Source organism: Pelophylax lessonae, assembly GCF_965119305.1.
Source record: "Pelophylax lessonae genome assembly, chromosome: 3".
Lineage (NCBI taxonomy): Eukaryota > Metazoa > Chordata > Amphibia > Anura > Ranidae > Pelophylax > Pelophylax lessonae.
Window position 1 is genome coordinate 417,990,657 of NC_138770.1, and position 26,405 is coordinate 418,017,061.

The 26,405-nt window shown below is 39.6% G+C and overlaps 1 protein-coding gene across 1 annotated transcript in view; it reads right to left on the reverse strand.

The window, feature by feature from the left end:
- TRDN (triadin) overlaps nucleotides 1-18,611 on the reverse strand; it is a gene marked incomplete at its 3' end in the record, with an annotated part of 647,190 nt that extends 628,579 nt beyond the window's left edge. The window contains exon 1 of the mRNA XM_082250910.1: nucleotides 18,200-18,611. Within this exon, the coding sequence (XP_082107036.1) occupies nucleotides 18,200-18,221 (22 nt within the window). The 5' untranslated portion in view covers nucleotides 18,222-18,611. The remainder of the gene's footprint in view (nucleotides 1-18,199) is intronic.
- Nucleotides 18,612-26,405: the final 7,794 nt, after the last annotated feature.

Here is a 26,405-nt window from a genome sequence, read left to right on the forward strand (position 1 = left end):
TACACAGAATGTGTACTGACCACATCCCAGAAACATCATTTCCTGCTTGCTCACCAATTTTCCCAGAAGTCTGCACTAAGATATAAGTTGAAACTGGTAAATACTCGCGCCTAGGTGCAGTGGTGTATATGGGAAGCAGCAAGTAATCAAGTGCACTATATATTATAGTGATCTAAAACATGTGATATTCTAAACAGCACTTTATTATTGTCTATTAGATCATTATATTGTTCCACTAAGATATAAGTCAGATTTCAGGCATCCCCTGCAACAAAAATGTCACTTTTGGTGGGATACTCCCAATAGAAACACGTCTAAAGGGCTGCAGGCTCAGCAGCTTTCCTCATTAGAGCTCTGCAGCTTCCACAGCTGACAGATAATTATGAAACCTCTCATTTGACCCACTCAGCATAGAGTAACAAACAACTAATTCTTCAGAATAACAAAAAGTTACGCTTTAAATAATAAATCCTAAAAAAATGGTGACATTAGTATTAGAGAACCAACCAATAAACTTGATTTATACACTGTTATTTTGACAGTTGTATGGACTTATTTGTATGAATTTGAAATGTTTGAATATTTTGTATTTTTTTTCACGTTTGATTATATCACTTGCAGATATATGATTGTCCACTGCATAGTAGCAGTGTTTGCATTACTGTGGAACTGATTATTGATTGGTACACTAATATTAATGTTACAAACGTTTTTACAAAATAATAATGAATGTGATTACAATGCAATCATGTTTTTCCTTTTTTTTTTTTTTTTTATATATAAAATTAAATACCCTCTTCTATGATATTCCCTGTAGATTAAGTTTGCATACACAGTCTGACACCATTATGATGAGCCTTGTTTCTCATCTTGATATGCTCAGCCCGCTCTGGAGAAAAAAAAAAAACCTCACTTTTGATAAATCCTTTCCAGAAAACAAAAAGAGCTTTCTGGGATCATTCTTTATAGTCTAATTTTAATGATGAACCCAACCAAGTATGTCTGTACAGTACATCAATGCATTTTAGTGTGTGTCCATTCATCGTGATCTGTGCACTGTGCATCATTGTGTGTCAGTAGTTTTGTTAAAGTCAGTATTGGCTGTTTGTGTCTGCCAGAGCCTAGTTTGTAAATCCCACTCTGTGACTATCACTGTCTGTCAGATTGTGTATATAAATGTTCATTTTAGTTTATTACAAGGAACAACTCACTCCACTATACGAAGTATCTAAGGATTTACATGGCAGTTCAGTGACCTCTCTAAATGTTCTTAATCTGCTGCCTCATACCTTTATATGGTCTGTGGGGTTTTAATTTTTTTTTTTAAAGGGGATAATTAAGAAAACTTCTTAGAATGGATCTAACCCCTCACATATACCCAGTGAAGTGAACAGCCTCAGATTATACACAGAAATGAAGCAAATCTCGCTACATAGATTTTATTTGTATATGTGCTGTCTTCAGCTTTCTACACTGTTTTGAAAGTGAACATTGTGTTAGATTTTTTTCTTCCTGTTGCAGCACTGGATGTGGAGTCTAGGCATACACTGTGTGACAGCTGATTAGAGGAACATCACACCCCTCCCCCCTCCCTTTCCACATAGGCAGAGGAAGGAATTAACAAGCAGAGTTGTGCTGTGATCAGACTAGCTCTCTGCTAATCTATCTCTGTGCACCTACCCCAACACAAATTTCCAGCTGCTTTTATCTCCAGCTGCTTGTCAGGAGTTATCATGCTGATAATAGAGAGATAATAAACGGAACAGCAGAAATACACGGGACTTAGGGCTTTGTAGAGAGATACGTAAACAGTAAATAATTCTAATTTCATGAATGGGGTTTCTTGACTAAATCAAGCCAGTATTGAAAAAAAATTAAATGCAAAAAGTCTTTACTATATATATGGTATGCGTATGTGGTCATAAATGTAGACTGTGGACACTCTAACTAGCTGTAAGGACATTTGAGGACTTCTGTATCTTGGTACACCTACTAAGAACTCCTATGTGATGCTGCGCTAGACTATTATCCTTGAACTGATCAAAGTATTAGCATATTGTTATCTCTTATTAAACTCTTGCTTACATTTTCTCTTTTATTAAGGATATTTTGTATATCCCTGTATCTTGAGAATACAAGTAATTGCAAGCATAATTCTTTAAATTATTATACACACAATATTATATGATATTCCTACATGGCAGATGTTAGAGATTACTAGCAGTTCCCTTTTATTAGATGCAAAATACAAGGATATTTTCTGGAATATTTTAGCTATGGCTGGAACACTACAGCTGCTGGATATTGCCTTGCAGTTTTAAACTACTTGTACGTGTGTATGTCTAGCAGTCTTGATTTTCTCTAAAGGGCTGACAGTTTTTTTTAAGGAGTAATTATATACAGTCCACTGTGGATAAATTGTGAGATCTATGACTTTATTGACTACTATAAGTTGCCCATCCAAAGCCTTTTATGTGTGTATTTGATACCACTTGCTGCTCTATATGCCAGTTCTACACCAAGAGTCAGCTTGCACTACTGAATTTCATATGTGGATTCTCAGACTTTATATTCTGTATTATTAACCTTTGTGCAGACTGTCATGACTGCTCAAAAAGAACTATAAACAATTCACTGTGGACATATTGTGGGCCATGTTCTGACTCCAGCAAATGCTACACTAAAATTTCTCAATGTGTGTGGTTGACATCATATGTTGCACTATAGGCAAGTTTTATACCAAAATCCAACTTATACTGCTGACGTTTGTACATAGAATCTTAGATACTAGATTGTGCATTAAAAAAATCCCTCTGTAGACTGCCATCACCATTGAACTTGTGTGATACAAATAGAAATGTACATCAACATCACTTCTTTTGGTAGAGTGACTTTTGAGGGGCAAAAGTTGAATCTGAAATGATATGTGGCCCTTCTTTAAGACAATATTCATTATAACTAACCCCCCTGACAACTAACAATCATTATAACTCACCCCATTTTTTGTGTTTATATTATATTATATATATATTCCCTGAAAAAATAAAAGTGGAGATTTCACTCAATGTGGACAGAAAGTGGATCAACATCACTAGAGTGGGAACTTCCGAAAAAGTTAACTTTTTATCTTAATGCATTCTACGCATTAGGATAAAAAGCCTTATCTGTGCAGCAGCCTCCCTCAGTCCCCCAAATACTTACTAAGCCTGATCTCAATCCAGCAATGTTGCACGAGAGCCTCGGCTCTCCGGGACTCTCCTTTCTCATTGGCTAAGAAAACATTGAGAGCCAATGTCAATCAAAGTCAGTGAGCCAATGAGGAGAGAGAGGGGGCAGGGACTACCCATGGCTCTGTGTCAGCTCGAGTGCCCCCATAGCAAGCAGCTTGCTATGGAGCCACTCTGCAAGAGGGAGAGGCCAGGAGCACCGGCGAGGGGTCCAAGAAGAGGAGGATCGGGGCTGCAGGTGAGGATAATAGGTTTGTTATTTTTACCCAAAAAAAAAAAAAAAAAATGAATATCATTTAAATATCTGCTTTAAAATAATATTGTGAAACAGGGGTTCTCCAGCTTTATGCTACATATTTGTTATATACATTTGGCTTTAAGGCACTCTTCATGAGTGGAAAAAAACTTTAACTCCCTTATTGTTAGGTTTATATTTCTGTCTGTGTCCCAGCTGGTGAGATTAAGCCTCTGTACTCTTCCTGGTGACCATTAACACTGGGACTGAAATAGAGGGAAAATCCAGAACTGTCATCAGAACAAGAGGGTAAATCATCCTATAGGGACTCGCGACAACTGTCTAATAAAGGATTTCCTTATGTTTGATATTTTCACTTACTTTGAAACAGGAAGTGAGGAAATGAAGGCAAATCTATTCAATGGGACACAGCAAAATAGAAAGAAAACCTGTCAGGGTTTTTCTTTAGGCCCCTTTCACACAAGCGATCTGATCAGATCCGCCTGTCAGTTTTTTAGGCGGATCTGATCGGATCCCCCATGCATCCCTATGGGGCAGCGGATGTCAGTGGAGACATGTCCGCTGACACCTGCTGCCATCCGCATCCGATCCTGTCCGTGAAATCCGGATGGATGGAAACCCTATTTTCCATCCGTCCAGGAGATGGGATGGGAACGGATGAGAGTGGACAGGCGGTCCGCTCTCATCCGATTCCCCCATAGAGATGCATGGGGCTCTGACACCTCCCTCTCCGCACACAGAGCAGAGAGGGAGATGTCACCTTCCTGCTCAGCGAGGATCTGTGTTTATGATCCCCTGCTGAGCAGCACAGATCCGCCCTTGGAGGCGGACCATGTGAAAGAGCCCTTAGTGTTGCATTCTTTATCCAAAACAAAAAAGAAAAAAGAAAAGTTTAGGCTTTGGATATACTTTAAGGAAAATATTTTATGAGAGAAGTGTGAAGGCTGCATTTACAAACCTTTACAGAAAATGCTGTTTGTTTGTCGAGCAACTGATGGGAAACAATGATGTCGATTAAGACTTAAGGGTTGATTTACTAAAACTGAAGAGTGAAAAATCTTGTGTAACTCTGCATAGAAACCAATCAGCTTCCAGTTTTTTTGTCAAAGTTTAATTGAACAAGCTGAAGGTTTTGTACTCTCCAGTGTTAGTAAATCAACCCCATTATCTCATAACGGATTTACTTTTTTGCTGAATTCCAGGAAGATATAGTCTACACTAATTAATTTATCTCTGCATAAATTTCAATATCATTCAACATATTTCTTTAAAATCCAAATAGTGTAAGTACCTGAATTTTGCTTGGCCTCTGCCTCCTACAATTCCCTGTATAGCAGCACTATATAGGAAGAGGAAGGAGTAGCGCTGAGAGCCAATCAAACTGACCTGTATGCAAATATTGCTGACAGGAGAAGAGAGCAGAATGAGCAAAGGGGAGGTCTTCTGCTGATCTTTTGCTGTCTAGCCACAGGCTGGGATCAGGGTGACGTCAGCAGTGTATTCTATTATTATGACAAAGCTAGTGGTGTCATTTGCCTAAGTGTCCTGTATAGTAGGAGTGTGTAAATCTTGGGACTGGAAGGTGCAACAGTTGCCTATATAGCTTATCCATGTATTTGTATGCTTTCCTGGAATTCACCTTAACCGCTTCAATACAGGGCACTTTCACCCCCTTCCTGCCCAGGCCAATTTTCCCCTTTTAACGCTGTTGCATTTTGAATGACAATTGCGCGGTCATGCAACACTGTACCTACACCAAATTTATGTCATTTTCCCCCCACAAATAGAGCTTTCTTTTGGTGGTATTTGATCACCTCTGGGTTTTTTCCTTTTTGCTAAACAAATAAAAAAAGACCGAAAAGTTTGAAAAAAAAATAGTTTTTATGTTTATGTTATACAATTTTGTAAATAAATATGTTTTTTTCCTGCACTGATGAGCACTGATGAGACTGCACTGACAGGCACTGATGAGGAGGCACTGATGGTGTGGCACTGATGGGGTGGCACTGATAGGCGGCACTGATAGGTAGCACTGATATGCGGCATTGGTGGGCACTGATAGGCAGCACTGCTGGGCACTGATAGGCGGCATTGATGGGCACTGATAGGTGGCACTGATGGGCACTGATAGGTGGCACTGATGGGCACTGATATGCGGCACTGGTGGACACTGATGGACACTGATAGGCAGCACTGATCGGCACTGACGGGCAGCACTGATGGGCACTAATGGGCACTGATAGGCAGCACTGGTGGGCAATAATGGGAACTGGTGGGCGACACTGATAGATGGCAATGATGGGCACTGGTGGGCAGCACTGATAGGGATGGCACTGGCGGGCAGCATTGATGGGGAGGGCAATGGGGGGCTCCCTGAAACCTGATTGAAATCTCTGGTGGCCATAGTGGGCATCCCTGGGGTCATGGGTGGGCATCCCTGGTGGTTCTAGTGGCACCCCCCCGAGGGTCTGCACTGGTAATCAATGATCTGATTACCAGTGCCGACCCCCCCCCCTGTCAGGGGAGCCGCCGATCGGAGCTCCTTTACTCATGCCTGTCAGGTACGTACTGAGGAAAGCCGATCAACGGCTCTTCCTGTTTACTATGTGACCAGCCGTGATTGGACACGGCTGGTCACATGGTAAAGAGCCTACGTCAGTACGTCAGTAGGCTCTTTAACGAGATCAGAGATGCAGGGAGTCAGACTGACACCTCGCATCACCGATCACCGCTCTGCGCGCCGTATCATCCTGCCGCCGTCATATGACGTCCGGTCAGGATAATACAACCACATTCCCGACGTCAAACGCCTATAGGGCGGGCGGGATGTGGTTAAAATACTTTTATAAGCTGTAATTTATGGCCTGACTTTGAGTGATTGCTGATTTGTTTACTTTTTGTTTAAGTATTATTTCTTCTGTATTTTTTTCATATTTGTTTTTATTATCAATTTTACAGTACAGAGAAGGTACATCCAGTTGCAGCTTTGTAATAAAAATAAAATGTTATGCTACTTTACATGATTTAATACCTGTATTTCAAATGTTTTTATACAGCAAATGCCTTGAGTAAGGTTTCTGGAAGCATGCAAAAAATTAAATGTGCTGAGGGGAGCATATGAAGAGAATGTTTTTCAGTGTTGTATTAAATAAGGCTGTTGTATTAAGAAGGCATTCCTGTCATCCTCTTACACTTTCTCATCCCTGCTGGGCTGCCAGGAGCTTTTTGGTTGCCCTGGGAGAAAGCACGTCTAAGGAACTCTTTGATGGGGATGCTTGCTTTGATATCACTCCAGAGAACCTTGTCAGTATGTGGAGAGACCCATTTCTGCACACAACTTTACCAGCAAATAGATGCAAATCTGAATTGACAAGGGCCCTATTAATCCCTGAATAGCTCTTGATTTTGTCTAGATATATTAAGAGCTAAAGTGCTTTTTTAAGTCCACTTACTTTTAAGATTGAGCTTGGCGCTGAGAAGATAAAACACTTGTGTCAGCAGGACATCAACAAGTCAAAAATGGAATTCAAAATGTGTAAAAAGCCCTTTAATGTTTAATTTAAAAAAAGTTTGTAAGATTAAGCAAACAGCCATGCCTATATATATTCTGGTGGACTATAAATGAACTTCATCTGGGACTTAAGAACTTCCTGAACAGATCTTATTATATAACATTGAAGAAAATGATTCCCTAAAAATGGGCATCTCTTAGCTGCCGTTGCTGAAAACTTTACAAGGCACCTCAAAGCAGTTTCTTCTGGTTTATAATATTAGTGTGAGACCTGCATGATATAGGCATGGAGGGTCCTGGTGAGTAAAAGGGGAGATGAGTACTAGGGACAAAACTAGAAGTCAGGTTGTTAGAGTAGGGGATCAAGTGTTAAGGGACAATTTAGGAGCTAAGAGCAGAGAAAGTTTAAATGTTAAAGATCCCATTTGCAGGACAGGTGTTAGGGTAGGGCATTTAAGTGGTAGGGGTGTTAAAGTGGTATTAAACCCCAAAAATATAATATATTGCAGCTTACTAATGTTTAGGCTCAATGACTGCCTTTGGTTTCTTTTTAATATATATATTTTTTATTTTTGCCTGTTGATCCTGCCAGTAAGTCGGTCATTTTTCAACTTACTCTAACAGACCAAATTGTCCAGACAAAGTAGCAGTTAGAGAGTTGTGACAAACAATTTAACTTTGACGGAGTGCTTACAATGGTTAATTTATGCAAAGGTTTTATCCTAAAAGAAAAAAACAAAGCTTTTACTATAGATGATAAAAAAACGTTAGCTGGAGTTCAGCTTTAATTTGTTAGTCAAGTCTATCTCGATCTGCTAGTGCATTTAACATGACCCTCTCCCCAGATTCTGCTGTCCAAGATTGTCTCCATTGTGCCTCTAGTGGAGTTGAGAGACTCTAAGACAAGAAGTGTGTTACTGGCCAGATCACCAGGTGAAAATTAACACGTAACATGTAATATATTACATTTTTCTTTTGGGGTCAAGTACTGCTTTAAAGTGGTTGTAAACCCTCACATGATACACAGAGAGTTAAACAAATCCTCCTACATAGGTTTTACTTGTTTATCTGCATTTGTTTCCTGTCTACACCCCTTCAAAAGAGTAGATCATGTTAAAAGGCTTTCTTCATCTGCCAGGACAAGCTCCATTCTGAGCTCCACCCCCCCCCCCCCCCCGCCACAAATGTATCTCATGTGTAGTGAAAACTGCTAAGAATTGACTTATTCTGATAACAGAGGAACAGAGCACTAGAGAGAAACAACACTTAGAGCTGTGAAGGGTGATAAGTAAACACTACAGAAATATGTGCTTTGATAAGATTCCATAACTGAGGTTTACAGCCAACTTAAGTGGTAAAGTGTATGTAAAAGAAAAATGTTTTATTCATTTTGGTTTACATAGTATGCAGATAAACTAGGATGATAAATATATGTCAGTTTAGGAAGAATATGAATTATAATGACTTTCCCTGTGAAACAATTGACTTCAATGAAATGTAACCTCACTTCATAATCTGTTCATAAAATAAATATCATTTTCCGAAAGCTTAACATCAGGCAGTAAATTATTTAGTTATGTATTCAGAAAGAGATCATGTTTTAAACACAACTAGTAAACATAAGTCTGCCTTTCTTTTAGCTTCCTGTGATCCACTTTCACTGTAGGTCTCCGACTGTGACAGAGATTGCCAGCAGTTTGAGCCAATCAAGCTGTACTACATTGCAAAGTGTTGTTGGCCTAAAGCCCCGTACACAGGATCAGATTATCGAACGATCTGACATCCGTTTTTTGTGGCATGCTAGTCTGATGTGGAAAGTGAAGAGGTTATTTTCATATGAATTTTTCCGTACGACAGAATTCTACTTCAGAAGTGATGTCATGTGCTGGATTGTTTTGTATGTGTTCTTTCGTCTCTGAGCATGCCTAATCTTGCTCTTAAAATTTTTTTCTGTGAAAATCTGTACTAATGAGATGAAAATCAGACGTTGTTTTGAAAGATGACAAAAATTATATAGCCTGCACATCAGGATTTTGTCAGCCGAAAAGTCGGAGTCAGCTGTCCAAAGCACCATACTAACAATCCGAAAATCGGCAGATCGGTCGTCGGACGAAATTTCCCTTCAGATTTTCTTATCGTGTGTTCGGGCCTTAAGAGTGGAAGCTTGCTAACAGGAGGAGAGTGTAGCAGGAGCAGAGTAATGATCTTATGTTCTTTCATTGTCCAATCGGCAGGCTGGGAGCACAATTTTTGAAAGGCAAGACATTACACATACAGCATATGAATTCCAACTCTGCATTTAGCTTCTTGCCTTGTAGGTCAGCTTTGTACAAATATTCTGCAATTATTTTGCACACGATTTCACTGCCAGTTATCCAGAAATTGTGTTGGCCCTTGTCCTCTACCAATTATGTATTTTATTTATGCTTGGCATGTAAAGATATGAAATCTTAAAAATTCACTCTACCAACAATGAACTTGATTTAGACAAATCCATGTACCACAGCAGGGTTTGGAAAGGATAGCTTTGAAATCTTACTGGGAACTGATTTTATACTCTATTGAACAAAGCAGTTTGGCTTTGAACAATTAATGGACTTTATTATTAATGTGTTCAAAATGAAAACTTTCTTGTGTTGCCCAATAATATCCAATCACATTAAAATTGCTCTGAAAAATAATAATCTAAAATCCAGAACTCTCACGGGTGGCTATGGCTATGAGGCAACATAAACATTTCTTATTTCAGCACATTAATAAACTAAGCTCAAAGTCTTCAGTAGTGATCTTTAATAGCATGCACTGCAGAAGGACTATAATGAAGAATAAGTAAATAGAAGTAAAGTTTGATACTTAAGTGAAGTAAATCTATATTTTTTTTCCCACCTGGCAAAAATAGAAGACAACTCATGCTCCAATATATATTTATACATTTTTTTTTGTTTAACACTTTTACAACAAATACTTTAAATAACTTGATGTATATATGTTTAGATAGAGAAGGGAATGGTTGAAACCCTTATCAGTTTTTTTTTTTTTTTTGCTGTATACAGTGCCTTGCGAAAGTATTCAGCCCCCTTGAACTTTGCAACCTTTTGCCACATTTTAGGCTTCAAACATAAAGATATAAAACTGTAATTTTTTGTGAAGAATCAACAACAAGTGGGACACAATCATGAAGTGGAACAAAATGTATTGGATATTTCAAACTTCGTTAACAAATAAAAAACTGAAAAATTTGGCGTGCAAAATTATTCAGCCCCTTTACTTTCAGTGCAGCAAACTCTCCAGAATCTGTGTAAAGAACTGAAAACTGCTGTTCACAAACGCTCTCCATCCAACCTCACTGAGCTCGAGCTGTTTTGCAAGGAGGAATGGGAAAAAATTTCAGTCTCTCGATGTGCAAAACTGATAGAGACATACCCCAAGCGACTTACAGCTGTAATTGCAGAAAAAGGTGGCGTTACAAAGTATTAACTTAAGGGGCCTGAATAATTTTGCACACCCAATTTTTCAGGTTTTTATTTGTTAAAATAGTTTGAAATATCCAATACATTTCGTTCCACTTCATGATTGTGTCCCACTTGTTGTTAATTCTTCACAAAAAGTTACAGTTTTATATCTTTATGTTTGAAGCCTGAAATGTGGCAAAGGGTCGCAAAGTTCAAGGGAGCCGAATACTTTCGCAAGGCACTGTAAATATCTTTGGAGAGATGTGCCTTCACTTCCTGTCCTGCAGATGTACCAGGAAATGAGAGGGAATATTTTCAGGGACATGAGTCATCATTGAATAATTTGTTTTCAAATTTTGGTTTTCCCACCACTTTCTGTCTCAGTGACAATGGTCATTAAGGAAAAAATTTAAAAACATAATCTATCTAACAGGGAAACAGACAGCAATACAAATTTGACAGATGTTCTAGTCCTTCCTTACTCTATCTAAAACACACAAAAATAAAACCGTGCAATGGTCCATTATAGTAACGCAGTGCCGAATCGCAAAATAGGGCCTGGTTAGGAAGGGGGCAAATCCTTCTGGTCCTAAAGTGGTTAAAGCATAACAAAGTCTGCTGCTGGTCCTCAGGGCGTTTTACATAACATGCAAATATGCACCACATATTTACACATTATGGCATATTTACCCACCAAAGTATACCCTACAGCAGGGGTGTCCAAACTACAGCCCTCCAGCTTTTGCGGAACTACACGTCCCATGAAGCATTGTAAATCTCTGACATTTAGAGACATAACTAGGCATGATGTGAATTGTAGTTCTTGAACAGCTGGAGGGCCATAGTTTGGACACCCCTGCCCTACAGTAATGTGACTGCTGCGTCCTTCATTGTCACACTGCTGCTATTGCTGACCTCTTTACCTGGCCTTCTTCCATGTCTGTCATTTTCAGCCATCTTGAATGGCCAGCCAGGATACCATAACACCAATCCACGCACAGTGGAGTTAATTCATCCCAGCACTCAAGGCATGATAAGAATGCACACTGAGCTACATATGCATAGCTTAGTATACATTTAGAAGAAACATTGCTGACAGGCAGAAAATGAGCTTCTAAGACATACAGAGACTCTTCTAAAATAAAAGCCAACCTGCCAGAAATGTTTCATCTTTCAGTTGAAGTTTATGTATGAATATTTTTACATAGTTACAGTGCAGCTTGAACCAATGCAAGCATCTATGTTCTATACTTGTGGGATCCCCGTGAAAGCTGGAAATCACTAAAGTAGGCACTGCTGCTAAAGTTTTTGCTTCTAGCTTCCAGGTCCTGTGCCGAGAAGCTGCCCTGCTGCATAGTCAACACAGGAGGTCACTTGCTCGGTACATGAGCTCTTCTGAGAACACTTTTGCACCTTCTCAATGAATGCAAACCATTCTCTGATTGGATGAGGTGGAGAGATGGTGTGATGACATTACAATCTTCACCTCATCTAATCAGAGAATGCTTTGCATTCATTGAAAAAAGGAAAGTGTTCTCTGAATGGCTCCCGAGGTGAGTGAGCAATGTTCTGTGTTCACCAAGCTGCAGGGCAGCAACTCAGCATGAGACCGAAAGCTAGCAGCAATCACTGTAGTAAAGGTTCCTACTATAGTCATTTCAGGCTTCCACGATGATCAGGAATGGAACATGCATACCTAAATTCATCCAAACTTCAAGTGTTACTAAACCCAGGAGCCTGCATTCACTATATCTGGTCTCACACAGTACACAGAACATAGAAATGCAATAGTTTTAGTAAATATAAACTGCTAAATACCTTTACTCATCAGTATATAGCAATCTTGTGACTTCTATCAGTGTCTGGTTAAAGCTTGTAGGTGGGGGTTTTCATTCTCTCATGACTGGACAGTGCTGATTTGCCCTGTGCTGATCTCATGCAGTCTCCCAAGGAAAAAAAAAAACAGCTCTCTAGCAATACACACCACACTGAACATGTGCAGCTTGCCCCCAATGCTCTCTTCTATCAGCAGATAGATTGGAGACAATGGAAGAAGGGAAGGATCAGAGAAGACAGGATCAAATAGACTTTTGACATAATGCAGAGAATGAATCCTTTAGGTTCCACAATAAGTATAACAAGCATGTGTTACTGCATATACCGACTGATTTTACTGTTGTGGGTTTAGCAACACTTTAACCAATTTAACAATGTGAATATTGTTATATCTAAACTTCAGCTTTAAAGCAGAACTAAGCCCTCATATATGTTTGCAGGCAAAGAAGGCACAATTTTAGCCATTACTTAGATCTGCATTTGCCATGGTGCTACACATTTGATCAACTACAACACTAACCATTTGAAGATTAAAGTTCAAGCGAGAGCTGATAAAGCACAATGGTATGCAATACATTAGGAGCACCAAACAAACATCCAAGAGTCCAAGTTTTTTAATGGTAAAATTGATGTATCATTAAAAAACCTTTGGATTATATGTATGTGGATTCTCAACTTAAGGTCCTTTCCCTGTTTCTGAGAGGAGTTTCCATTATGTGGAGTGCTGCTGAACCAGAGCCAGTGTGCCCAATGACATTTTCTGTGACTCTTAAGAAGGTCATACATGATTCATTTTCTGTCATTCAACCAGCAAGTTGAAGGAAAGAAAATAAATTGATTCCCCTATCCACACTTTTGAGGTGGCTCGGGCAATCTCTCCTGCAGAGATTTTGAATTCTGATAGTGGGAAGGCTTTTGTGCCATCAGAATACACTCAGCACCACCGATCGAGCAAAAGTTTCCAGAAGGCTGCTCGCACAGAAGTCGATCGAGAGATAAGACTTCGTTTAAACCAGCCTGATGAACTGGCCGAATTTCGATCCATCTATGGCCAGCTTTGGAAAATATGAATCCAGCACCCCATTTGTTGTTGTGTATAGATTATAAGAACAATGGCAAATGTGACCATTTTTACCCAATACATGCCTTGAGTTTAGAGAGAGAAGGATGGTCCGCTGTTGTAAACACAGCAGACCGCTGTTCTCTCTGGAATGAACACAGAGCGCCCGTGTTCCTCCTATTTACGATCACAGGTCTCTGTGTTGATTCCACAAGTCCCTCCCCCATACAGTTAGAAAACACTCCCCTAGGCTCACACTAGGTTAACCCCTTCCCTGCCAGTGTCATTATTACAGTAACAGTGCATATGTTTAGCACTGATTACTGTAGTAATGTCACTGGTCCCCCCAAAAATGTCAAAAATGTCAGTTAGGGGTCCGATCTGTCCGGCACAATGTTGCAGTCCCACTAAAAATCGCAGATCGCCATCATTAATAGTAAAAAAAAAAAATAAATAATAAATAAAAATGACTTAAATCTTTCAAAATATGCTTACTGGGAATTTTGTTTCACCAAAAATATGTAGCAGAATACAAATGGGCGTAAAATTATGAAAAATTACATTTTAATTTTTTTTTATTGGGAATGTTATATAGCAGAATGTGAAAAATAATGTTTTTTTTTCCAGAATTGTGCAAAAAATAAAAATCGCAGAGGTGATCAAATACCACCAAAAGGAAGCTCTATTTGTGCGGAAAAAAGGACATCAATTTTATTTAGGTACAGTTCGTGAACTCCTGATCTGCATACTTGTTCCAATCAAAGGCTGACTGGACAGCTAAGACAGTCAAGCAGGTAGAATTTTCCAAAAAATTGGTCAGCAATGGTAATCATTATTTTTTCTCAGTACAAGTTGTCCTAAAGTGTAGTGAGAGGAAGTGGTCTCTAAGGCTAGGTTCACACAATGTCCTGCTGCAGTATGCAAATTTTTTCCTGAATTCGCACCGTAACCAGACCCAAAAATGCACAGGTCCCATTTCAAATTCGCATTGCAGCTGCCTCAGACATGTGTGAGCCAGCTCCCACTCACATGTTATGCGAATTGGATGCAATGTAAAACGCATCCCATTCACATATATGTGAACCCAACCTTAACCACTTCCCACCCGCCCTATAGGCAAATGACGTCATATGATGGCGGCAGGATAATGCACTCTGCGCGCCCCCGGGGGCGTGCAGAGTGGCGATCGGTGATGCGGCGTGTCACTTTGACACACCTCATCTTCAATCTCGGTAAAGAGCCTACTGACGTAGGCTCTTTACCATGTGACCAGCTGTGTCCAATCACAGCTGGTCACATAGTTATTAGGAAGTGCAGTTGATCGGTTTTCCTCAGTTCGTGCCTGACAGGCACGAGTAGAGGAGAGACGATCTGCAGCTCTCCTGACAGGGGGGGGGGGGGGTGTCTGTGCTGGTAATCAGAGCATTGATTACCAGTGCAAACCCTTGGGGGGGTGCCACTAGAACCACCAGGGATGCCCACCCATGACCCCAGGGATGCCCACCCATGACTCCAGGGATGTCCTCCATGGCCACCAGGGATGGAAATCAGGGCTCAGGGAGCCCACCAGTGCCCTCCCCATCAGTGCTGCCCGCCAGTGCCCTCCCCATCAGTGCTGCCCACCAGTGCCCTTCATTGCCATCTATCAGTGCCCATTATTGCCCACCAGTGCTGCCTATAAGTGCCCATCAGTGCCGCCCATCAGTGCCCATCAGTTCCGCCTATCAGTGTCCACTGATGCTGCATATCAGTGCCACATATCAGTGCCCATCAGTGCTGCATATCAGTGCTGCCTATCAGTGCTGCATATTAGTGCCACCCATAAGTGCCTCCTCATCAGTGTGGCCTCATCAGTGCTCATCAGTGCAGGAAAAAAACATATCTATTTAAAAAATTTTATAACATAAACAAAATACTTTTTTTTTATTTCAAACTTTTCGGACTTTTTTATTTGTGTAGCAAAAAGAAAAAACCTTGCGGTGATCAAATACCACCAAAAGAAAGTTCTATTTGTGGGAAAAAAAATGACATAAATTTGGTTTAGGTACAGTGTTGCATGACCGGGCAATTGTCATTCAAAATGCAACAGGGCTAAAAGCTGAAAATTGGCTTGGGCGGGGAGGGGAAAAGTACCCTGTATTGAAGTGGTTAAAGAGTTGCCACTGGCGCAGATGTCACCATTGGAATATTTTTATGACTGGCTTTAATATATACATCTTATCTAATTGTGCACCCTACCATTAAAGGAGGACTCCACTCAAAACGTGAAACATCACTTATTGTCTTCCTCCACCAGCTTGCAACTGAGTTTTGTTTTTTATTGGGGGGTTGAGTGGGGTATGTACCTTTTTTTACTTCCTCAATCCTTGCCTAGGCAAGGATGATGTCACCTTATCTTGTCCCCCTCCTTGCCCGCAGCGCCCTGAGACATGGGTCACATCACACATGAGAAAGACATAGCCAACTTCAAAATCAAAGATAGAGGCTCTTGGGATCCAGCAGCAGAGAGAAGAATCAGCTACAGGAAGACATCACTGGACTCCTTCAGCTGACTGTTTTTTTTTTTAGAAGTTATTAGCTACAGTGTTTGTAGCTGTTGACTTTTTATTTTTTTTTTAAATACTGGGTGAAGTTCTTCCTTAAGTAATCCCAAATACTCAAAAATGAAGTCTTCAAGGTGCAATGAAGCATTCAGGACTGCACAAGTGTATACATATCAAGTACCCCTTAATTAAAACAATCAAATGTGGTTTATACAACATATAGCTTGAGTCAAGCAGTAGCACTAAAATATACCCTAAGGGCCCTTCACACAGGCGGACCGTTCAGATCCTCCTGTACATTTTTTTAGCGGATCTGAACGGTCCCCCCATGCATCCCTATGGAGCATCGGATGTCAGCGGAGACATGTCCGATGACATCCGATCTGTCAAATCTGGACGGATGGAAACGCTATTTTCCATCCGTCCAGCGGGTCAGATCGGATGGGAACGGACCGTTGGTCCGTTCCCATCCGATTCCCCCATAGAGATGCATGGGGAACTGACAGCTGTATCTCCGCACACAGCATGGAGACACAGCTGTCATCCTCCTGCTCAGCGGGGGATCGGCGGATCGATCCCCCGCTGAGATAAATGGAGTCCGTCCGACAGAAGGACAGCGTGAAAGGGGCCTTAAAGCGGAACTTCACACTCTCAATCAACATTGACTATTTTCAATCCTTATGCTGCTAGCATTAGTAAATAGATAAGAAGTATTATATTATGTTTACTGATTTTAAACTTTTTTTTTACATTTCTTTAGTTGCTAACTGGTTTCCATGCCTAGGCAAATGATGTCATGCATCCCAGGAGTCTTCAGGAGGAGGGGCTTTCTCAGCTAAGCACAACCTCCAGCCTGCATGACTGAGCTAAGTACAGATAGATTTCAGGAAGTAAATACTACATGAATCATCTGTCTTTACTCAAGATGGCCATGGCCAGAAATGCTAGGGGGTGTTTTTCAAAGTGATTTCTCAGCAAAAAAAAAAAAAAAGCATGGAGATGTATATGGATGGGGGAGTGTGCTTTGAATATTAAAAATGAATTAAAAAGCATTTTTGGTTTATGGTGCTAAGATGCACTGTAGTTCCACTTTAACAAGTAACATTTAAAGTAAATTTGTTACAGAAAAAAAAAAAAAAACACCAAAAAGATCCTTCTGTATTGTATTTGACATTTAAAAATGCATATATTTTGCAAATGCTTTAAAAAAAAATAATGGACATGAAAATAAATACTGAGCACACATATATGTCATTAAAAATATCAAGATTCCTGACTGGATTCAGCATTTTCTTTGGTTGGTACTACAGAAGGTTGTGTTTTTTTTTTTTTTTTTTTTACAGTATGTCCCTTATTACCATCACACATAATACATTTTTATTCAATCACACCGTAAAAGCTTGTTTTCTCAGTATTAGCACACATGCTACAACTTTGCTACAAACAATCAATATATTTCCAACCTGTCCCATTGCTTTCTTTTCATCTCAAAAGGAGCAGTTGATAGTGATTATGTAATGCTTACACATAATAAAAATATTATTGTACTGTAGATCCAATCATATCAGATCAATATATTTATTGTTTAGTTAGAGCTATTATTATGAGAAGGCATGTGTCCTTATGGACTTCTTAACACAACTATGCAATACCAACAGGAGGTGATGGCTTTGTGGTTGTTGAACAACAGCTCCCAGCATGCCCTGCTTAGTAATGCATGCAAATTTATTTGATATTTAATTATCAGTATGCAACAATCCACATTTTTTTTGTCAATTTATATATTTAAATGTGACTAGAAAAAAAAAAACTTTCTAACTGGTTAAAATAAGATGGCGTAATGAGTTTATAAAGACAGCAGATGAGTCCAATAAACATTGTTCTAGTGCCACATTAGAAGATGGTCAGAGATTAGCTGCAGTAAGATTCACATTTCAAGTTATTTATAGAGGGATTAAATGACTTCATTTTCCAATACACATAAAACACACCTAAATTCAAAGCAACTACTATAAAGGAGATAACTGCAAACTGCAATAAAATTTAGATTAAGACATTCCCTTCTTTATGACATGCACAAATCTAATTAAAAAACAATTTTGGTCCAATGCATGTCTTCCCTAAACTGCTGTAATTTTTAGATAAAAGGTACCAGCAAAACCGTTTTCTTCTACTTGATAGATCAATGCAACTAGAAGTAGAAAAAAGTATTCTCTAAAGTAACATTTAATTATTGACACACTTCAGGTAAAATTAGTGTGATTACTGCAAATCAGGGGTAGCTAATTGCATCTTAAAAAAATGTTTAAATTACCTTCAGCTGTGCTTTCTGTCATAGCGATGATTAAGTACTAAGAAATCAATGGCAGTAACAGGTCATAAGTCTTCAGGGTGGAGACGCACAATTAAAAGTTGGGACTTTTCTTGGGTAGGAGTCTGTGTATCGTAACTCAGTTCCTTCCTTTTTTATGCTGCCTGGAGCTTCTTCAAATTCAGCGTCTCCTCCTGAGGCTTCTCGCAGGTCAGTAAGTCCTAGGATCAAACTAAGGTTTTCAGGTCACTACTTGCTAAGTTTCACAGTCCTTTCGAGGATCCCTAATAATATTAGGCATACAGCTCAAGAAAGAACTGAAACTGTGAGACAGCAAAAAAGTAAAGGAACTGAATAGAGCCAGTCAAGGCCCTGCAGCTTGTCTCATAACAACTGCACTGGCACAGGGGACAGATCTCAGAGTGTCTTGTAACATTATCCATTAATGTTCAGGTTTATTCTTAGCCTACTTGCTCTGTGCATTCTTCTTGGCCTTATTAGGTTGAGGGTGGATCCCATCTGTGTGGTCTGACAGACACTTATGTCATTCACTCCTTCAGTGCTGTATCACTTAGGACCCTCAACTGTCCACTACATTACAGGTCCAATTGATGCGGACCCTAATGTTACAATGTCACTATTTTTATTAATTATATTGTATATCTGATTCATTGGGAATAAAGTAATGGAATTTAAAGCATTTGCTCTTTAAAGTGAGATTGTAAAAAATGTATGCTAAGGAACTACCCTTAACTTGTCTTCTGGCAATCATTTTGATAATGTACACTTCCTGTAGTGCATTCACAGTTCACATGTACAGTGTAAGATGCCAGAAACAGAGCAAAGCAGTTATAATATATGTTGGCAACAAATGGCCTGAGGAGGACAACAACCCTAAAGAAAATACAAAGAAGATTGTGATGCCAGGAGACCAGCCTGTCATAATGGGAAAACCATTTCTTCCGATATATTAAAGTTTTTAGGCTATAAATGTAAAGTTTATGTGGGGACTACAATATGTATGTATATTTACCAACATGGTGAGGTGCACACCCTGTGCATTGGGAGAGCAGGGGATCCACATGCTCCACTCTGTCTGTATCACATACACCTATTCAGCCAACAGCACACCTATTGCACACACACACATATATACAGTATACATATATTTTATTATAAAACAGAGTAGGTTTCCGCAGCACCACAAAGGACATATACATATCGGCAGTAGTTTCACAGCTCAGCAGTTGCTAGCATTTCTGGAATAATTAATATGTCTCATCTGATGGTAATTTGTGATTAATTAAATGACTCATTGTATGTTATTTCTGGTTTAGTTAAACTCTTGAGATGTAACAGATCTGCCCTCTGGCCTAAAGAAGGGTGTGCTGCCCATAACTGTTGTCAACGCAAGTCAATTTAAACTTTATTGTCATTCCAAAGACATACAATGGAGCAAAATGTCATGTCTCGCAGGACCACAGTACTACACACTGATTAAACATAAAAAAATATGAAAATAAAACACAACAAAGAACTTAAAAAATAGAAAAAGTACTACATAATTCTTACTGAGACCCGGAGTATCTGCTGCGTCACACCACAACGCCAATTTCAAGTTGGTGTAGCTGGAAGTGAGGTACACACTGCAGATACACAGGCTGGGTTGTGAGGCTTTTCAATATGTGTATATCCTTTGGACTCTATATAAATTCTTTTTTTTTTTGGTTAAACGATTTTATTTTTCCAATGAAAAAACAAAACAATATACAGCTTTCAATGTATATACAATTTTCATGTTCAGTGTTAACAAGTTTATAAAGGTATAGACGCACGTGGGGTTTCCCTAAGATACAGAAAGGGTTTTTGTTGCAAGACAACGTTTAAACTTCATGGAACAACATCATAAATTACACCACTTTGTTATGGGAGAGTGATAAATGTGAGGGATGATGTATACAGCAAGATTATTCACATGTGGCAGACTCTTTGAGCCAGCAGTCCCAAATCTTATTGTATTTTGTATGGATACCTCTGTGAGCGTATATACATTTTTTATAAGGAAGGGTATTATTCACGTCAGTCATCCAATCAGTTAGTTTTGGGGGGGGGGGCTTGTTGCATCCACACTTTGGCTATCGTCTTTCCGGCCAGGAAAAATGTTTCCTGTAGGAATATCTTGAAATATTTATCCATGTTCATTTCAGGGAGGATTTCAAGTAGGCAGGGCTTTGGATCTAGAGTCAAGGGGGACCCCATGTCGTCATGCAGGAAATCTATCACTTGACTCCAAAACCCCCGTATATACGGGCGAGACCACAACAGATGAAAGAATGTACCCAATGTTTGTTTGCACATTGGACATGTTGGGAATTGTTCTTGTTTAAATTTAGCTAGTTTTACAGGAGTGAGATATGCACGGTGCAGTATATATACCTGAGTCAGTCTGTCTGACAGTCTGGGTGAAACTTTTTTACATGTGTCTAAGGCCTCACTCCAGTCTTCATCCTCCAGTTTTCCCAGGACTCCTTCCCACTTCACTTTAACATTATACGCTAATTTTGTGGATGACGGGGTGTGTAGCATACTGTAGAATGTGGATATTAATTTATGAGACTCCCCACTCCTAATGACTTCCATAATAGGATTGCAAGGAATGGTGGGGTGCTGAGTCTGGAAATTGTGTTTGGATGGCGTGTCGGATTTGTAGAAAGCGGAAAAACATGCGGTTCAGGAGATTAAATTCTACCTTTAGCATGTCAAAAGTTTTAAAAGCTCCCACCGACAGTATATGTGAGAGATAAAAGATTCCCTTCTTACACCAAATCTCCGGATCCGGCATGGTAAGGAATTCAGGAAGAGTTTTATTGTGCCAAATAGGGGAAAATGTGTGATGTGTAGGTATATCCATTTTAAAAGAGGCGAGTTGCCATATTTTCCTATAGTGAAAAAGGAGTGAACTGCGTTTTTTTTATAGGGATATTGCCTTATATTCCCACCGCTATAGCACAGATAGGATCTGCCGTTAATTGGGCCCAAGTAGGGCATAGGAGTCGCACAAAACGTTCTTTGTCGGCCCTAGCTATATGAAACAATTGAGACAATTGGGACGCTAGATAGTATGAGCTGAGGTCTGGTAGAGCTGTGCCTGCTAAATCTGTGGGATTTTTAAGTATTCGCCAAGCTAACTTGTGTCTTGTCTTACCCCAGACAAAGGACTTCAGGATCGAGTCTCTCTATATAAATTCTTACTTTGTGCTGCAGTCCTTTTTTATTTTTGTTTTACCTGTATATTACTATCTATTGGACCTTTGGTAAGGGCTCAAGCTGCTGGCACTAATTAACAGTTAATTAACTAAATAATAGGTGCTGTTCAGCCAAATATACTCTATATATATATATATATATATATATATATATATATATATATATATATATATATATATATACCTGTGTATATATATATTTTTGTTTATATTACTTCTTTTTGTTCAAAAAATTTGAGTGCAGCAATCCTGGACTTTTCCTTTTTTCATATATATATATATATATATATATATATATATATATATATATATACAGACTATTTTCTTCGCTCAATAATTGTATCTATGCTTGTGTGTTACTAAGAATATGTGGTAGCAAATTAAGAAATTAAGTCATGTCTTGTAATACATGCACATCCCAAAAACTCGTGTAAATTATTCAAATAATGATCACATTATGAAATGACAGCATTATTCAAAAGATGCTCTGTTCTAATGCCATAAAATAATTTTTCACTCATACAGACGCAACAGTGCTAATTACGAATATTCACATTACAAAAGAACATTCACTTAAATGAAGTTTTCAGTTTCTCTTTAAATTGATATATCCTATATAATTGCTACACAAGTCTTCTTGTAATTGAATGTTATTAAAAGTTACCTTTCCATTTCAATCTGCAGCAGCTACGATTTTTATTAACGGAAAAAAATTGTATTACTCTTTCTTGTAGCCATGACAACATTCTTCATTTTCAAATTACAATTTTGCAGTGTCATCTTCCCCCTGCTTCTGTTGGCTCACTACCTAGTGTACTCTACCCAGAAGCCTTATACATTACTTAAGTTAAAATTTTTGCACTAAAAGTTTTATCTTTGGAGAGATATATAGTATGTCTAAAAGGTTGCTGGTGGTGTAGATTTTTTTTATTACAACACTTTGGCTGGGTTCACACTTTTCTGGTACATTGCAATAATGCACACAAATGGGCTGGCAACCAAAACAACAAAAAAATTGGACATTCAATACAGTGCACCACAACAAAATATAGATACATTTGTGCAGTACAGTGCGCATTAATGTAATGCACTACACTGGAGAAGTGTGCAACCAGGCGAAAGCAGACAACAGTAATAGCTAATTCTCCAATTTGTTGTCTATATCGTATGCAGGGCTTTTTTAAGTGGAACGTGGGGGAACGCATTTCCGGCATCTCCAGCACTGAATATACAGTGTCTCACAAAAGTGAGTACACCCCTCACATTTTTGTAAACACTAACGAAATTAAACTTTGCTACAATGTAAAGTAGTGAGTGCACAGCTTGTATAACATTGTAAATTTGCTGTCCCCTCAAAAAAACTCAATACGCAGCCATTACTGTCTAAACCGTTGACAACAAAAGAGAGTACACCCCCAAGTGACAATGTCCAAATTGAGCCCAATTAGTCATTTTCCCTCCCCAGTGTCATGTGACTCGTTAGTGTTACAAGGTCTCAGGTGTGAATGGGGAGCAGGTGTGTTAAATTTGGTGTTATCACTCTCACTCTCTCATACTGGTCACTAGATGTTTAACATGGCACCTAATGGCAAAGAACTCTCTTAGGATCTGAAAAAAAAAAAAAAAGTTGCTCTACATAAAGATGGCCTAGGCTATAAGAAGATTGCCAATACCCTGAAGCTGAGCTGCAGCACGGTGGCCAAGACCATACAGCGGTTTAACAGGACAGGTTCCACTCAGAACAGGCCTTGCCTTGGTCGACCAAAGAAGTTGAGTGCACGTGCTCCGCGTTATATCCAGAGGTTGTTTTTGGGAATTTGATATTTGAGTGCTGCCAACATTGCTGCAGAGGTTGAAGGGGTGGGGGTCAGCCTGTCAGTGCTCAGGCCATACACCGCACACTGCATCAAATTGGTCTGCATGGCTGTCGTCCCAGAAGGAAACCCCTTCAAAAGGTGATGCACAAGAAGTCCCTCAAACCGCTTGCTGAAGACAAGCAGACTAAGGACATGGATTACTGGAGCCATGTTCTGTGGTCTGATGAGACCAAGATAAACTTATTTAGTTCAGATGGTGTCAAGTGTGTGACAGCAACCAGATGAGGCGTACAAAGACAAGTGTGTCTTGCCTACAGTCAAGCATGGCGGTAGGAGTGTCATGGTCTGGGGCTGCAGGAGTGCTGCCAACACTGGGGAGCTACAGTTCATTGAGGGAACCATGAATGCCAACATGTACTGTGACATACTGAAGCAGAGCATGATCCCCTCGCTTCGAAGACTGGGCCGCAGGGAAGTATTCCACGGTGTGTGTCAGGCAGAGCAAGACGCCTCTGTCCTGCTGGGGGCTGAGCTGTTGCTTTGACTACTGGGAACTCTGATAGAAAGTAGAATGTCTCCTGACCTGCCAGTCCTTGTCACTGCTGGATGCCATCCCTGGTCATAGGTCACACGATACCTGTGGAGTGATCTAGCCAGCGCTGTGGAGGAGTCCTTAAGCAGCTCCTGAGAGAACAATCTTCTTGCCGCATACAGTTTGTTTGGCGTTATTTTCTCCACAGTGAGGTATGTGGGCACTTCTTGGGGGGCATGGCGCTGTGGTGAAGGTGCATGAACACATACACAATATCTGAAAAAGATTGGCTGTGGAATACCATCTCCAGAGATGCTGCTATTGGCTGGACTTTATTCACTCATTTAATGTGACACATTATGGACTATGTGATCAGTTTTGTAGCTCTGTTAGTGTTTACATGTGATTTTTATTGGATGTACACACCTTTTTAGCATGATAATGACCCCAAACACACCTCCAAGACGACCACTGCCTTGCTAAAGAAGCTGAGGGTAAAGGTGATGGACTGGCCAAGCTCTGGTGAACTCAATGTCCAAGAGGGTTAAGGCAGTGCTGAAAATAATGGTGGCCACACAAAATATTGACACTTTTGGCCCAATTTAGACACTATCACTTAGTGGTGTACTCACTTTTGTTGCCAGCTGTTTAGACATTATTGGCTGTCTGTTGAGTTATTTGAGGGAACATCAAATTTACACCGTTAAACAAGCTGTACACTCACTACTTTACATTGTATCAAAGTGTCATTTCTTCAGTGTTGTCACATGAAAAGTTATAATAAAATATTTACAAAGATGTGAGGGGTGTACTCACTTTTGTGAGATACTGTATGTAATAACAAGGGGTTCTGCAGTATTATGGAGTGTCCATTGATGCTGGCTACTGGGGGGGCTATTGTTAAATAAGGGGGCTATCATTTCTGGTCGCAGGGGATCTATTTTACTGTAAATCTTATTATCAATAACAAATTCTATACAAAATACTTAACAACACAAATGTGCACTTGATACTGTTTTCTCTAAAAGGAGTGGTATTAGAGGTCAGTGGGGGGGTGGGACCAAAGGACGGAACTTGGAGACAGGTAGGGGGTGGAGACAAGGGGTGACTTGAAAGAGAGGAGTACCTGTACTTGTTTTTTTAGAAAAAAAAGCCCTGATCGTATGCGTCTCGAATACTCAATTCAATCCATCATATGTGCCTTTAACTTTGATATGATGCTAGGCTAATCTGCTTTCAGCTAAATGGAACAATTGCCTTGCTGTTAGTACTATACTTTATTATGTATGTTAACTAACCCATAGTTAAAGAGGAACTAAACTCTGGAAACTGTGCCCAAATAAGACTGGCAAAGAACTTGTCACCAGCAGGGCCATGGATAAGGAAGTACTAGCAGTCCTCGTGTATGTGGCTAAAAAAGAGAAGCTAAGCCATGTATGACTAGTATTATTCTCATACTGCATGTAGGCAGCTATGAGCTTAGGCACAATGACATATCAGGAAGTACATTCCCAGTTTTCAGGAGGAATTTAAGATTCCCGTTTAGACACAGTTGACTTTTCAATATTTTCCCTACTATATGAAAAATCTTCACCTTTTTAAAGTGATATTAAATCTTAAATTTAAAAAAATAAAATAAAATAACAAGCATGTCATACTTACCTGCTCTGTACAAGAGCTTTTCAAAGAGCAGCCTAAATCCTCCACTACTCAGGTCCCCTGCTGGCACTCCTGGTTACCCCCCCCCCCCCGCCTAGTACCCCCATAAAAAGCCGCTTTTTAAGGGGACACTCATGCTGTCTCTCTTTTGAGCCACCCTTTCTGTGTTTATTGACACAGACAGCGGGGCTCGGACCCACCCCCCACTCCCTCATCATCGGATTTTAGTGACAGTTGTGGGAGGCACTGGCTCTATCTGCTATCAATCTGCCCAGTGAGGACCAATAGACCCGGGAGAGCAGCTGCTCTCATGCACATCAAGGGATTGAGATCAGGCTTAGGTAAGTATAAGGGGGTCTATAGTTATAGTGGGATTAAAGTGATTGTAAACAGTGTTTGATAGTTTTTTTTTCTTATTATTATATGCATATTGTCCATACAATGCAAAATACATTTTATGGTTTAAAAAAAAATATTGTATCTCTTCCACAAAGATTTCCAGTTTTTGTTCACTAAATGCTTTTTCCTTATTTTGGTCTCCTGCTTAAATGTGTGAATCATACACCATTAAATTACCTTCAGAATGCTTAAATACAGTATGCACATCCACTGTTGAATGTTCATTTGAATATTCCTCGATCAGATGTTTACACTTTCCTGTATGATTTACAGATCTAGCTTGTAAATTTGCTGTCCCCTCAAAATAACTCAACACACAGCCATTAATGTCTAAACCACTGGCAACAAAAGTGAGTGCACCCATAAGAGAAAATGTCCAAATTGGGCCCAAAGTGTCAAAAATTTGTGTGGCCACCATTCAGGGCTGGCCCAATGCATTGTGCTGCCTGGGTCCAAAAATGAAATGTTGCCCCTCCAAAAAAAATATATATGATACAGCACCTTGTCTGCATGCACAATTATATGACATACCATTA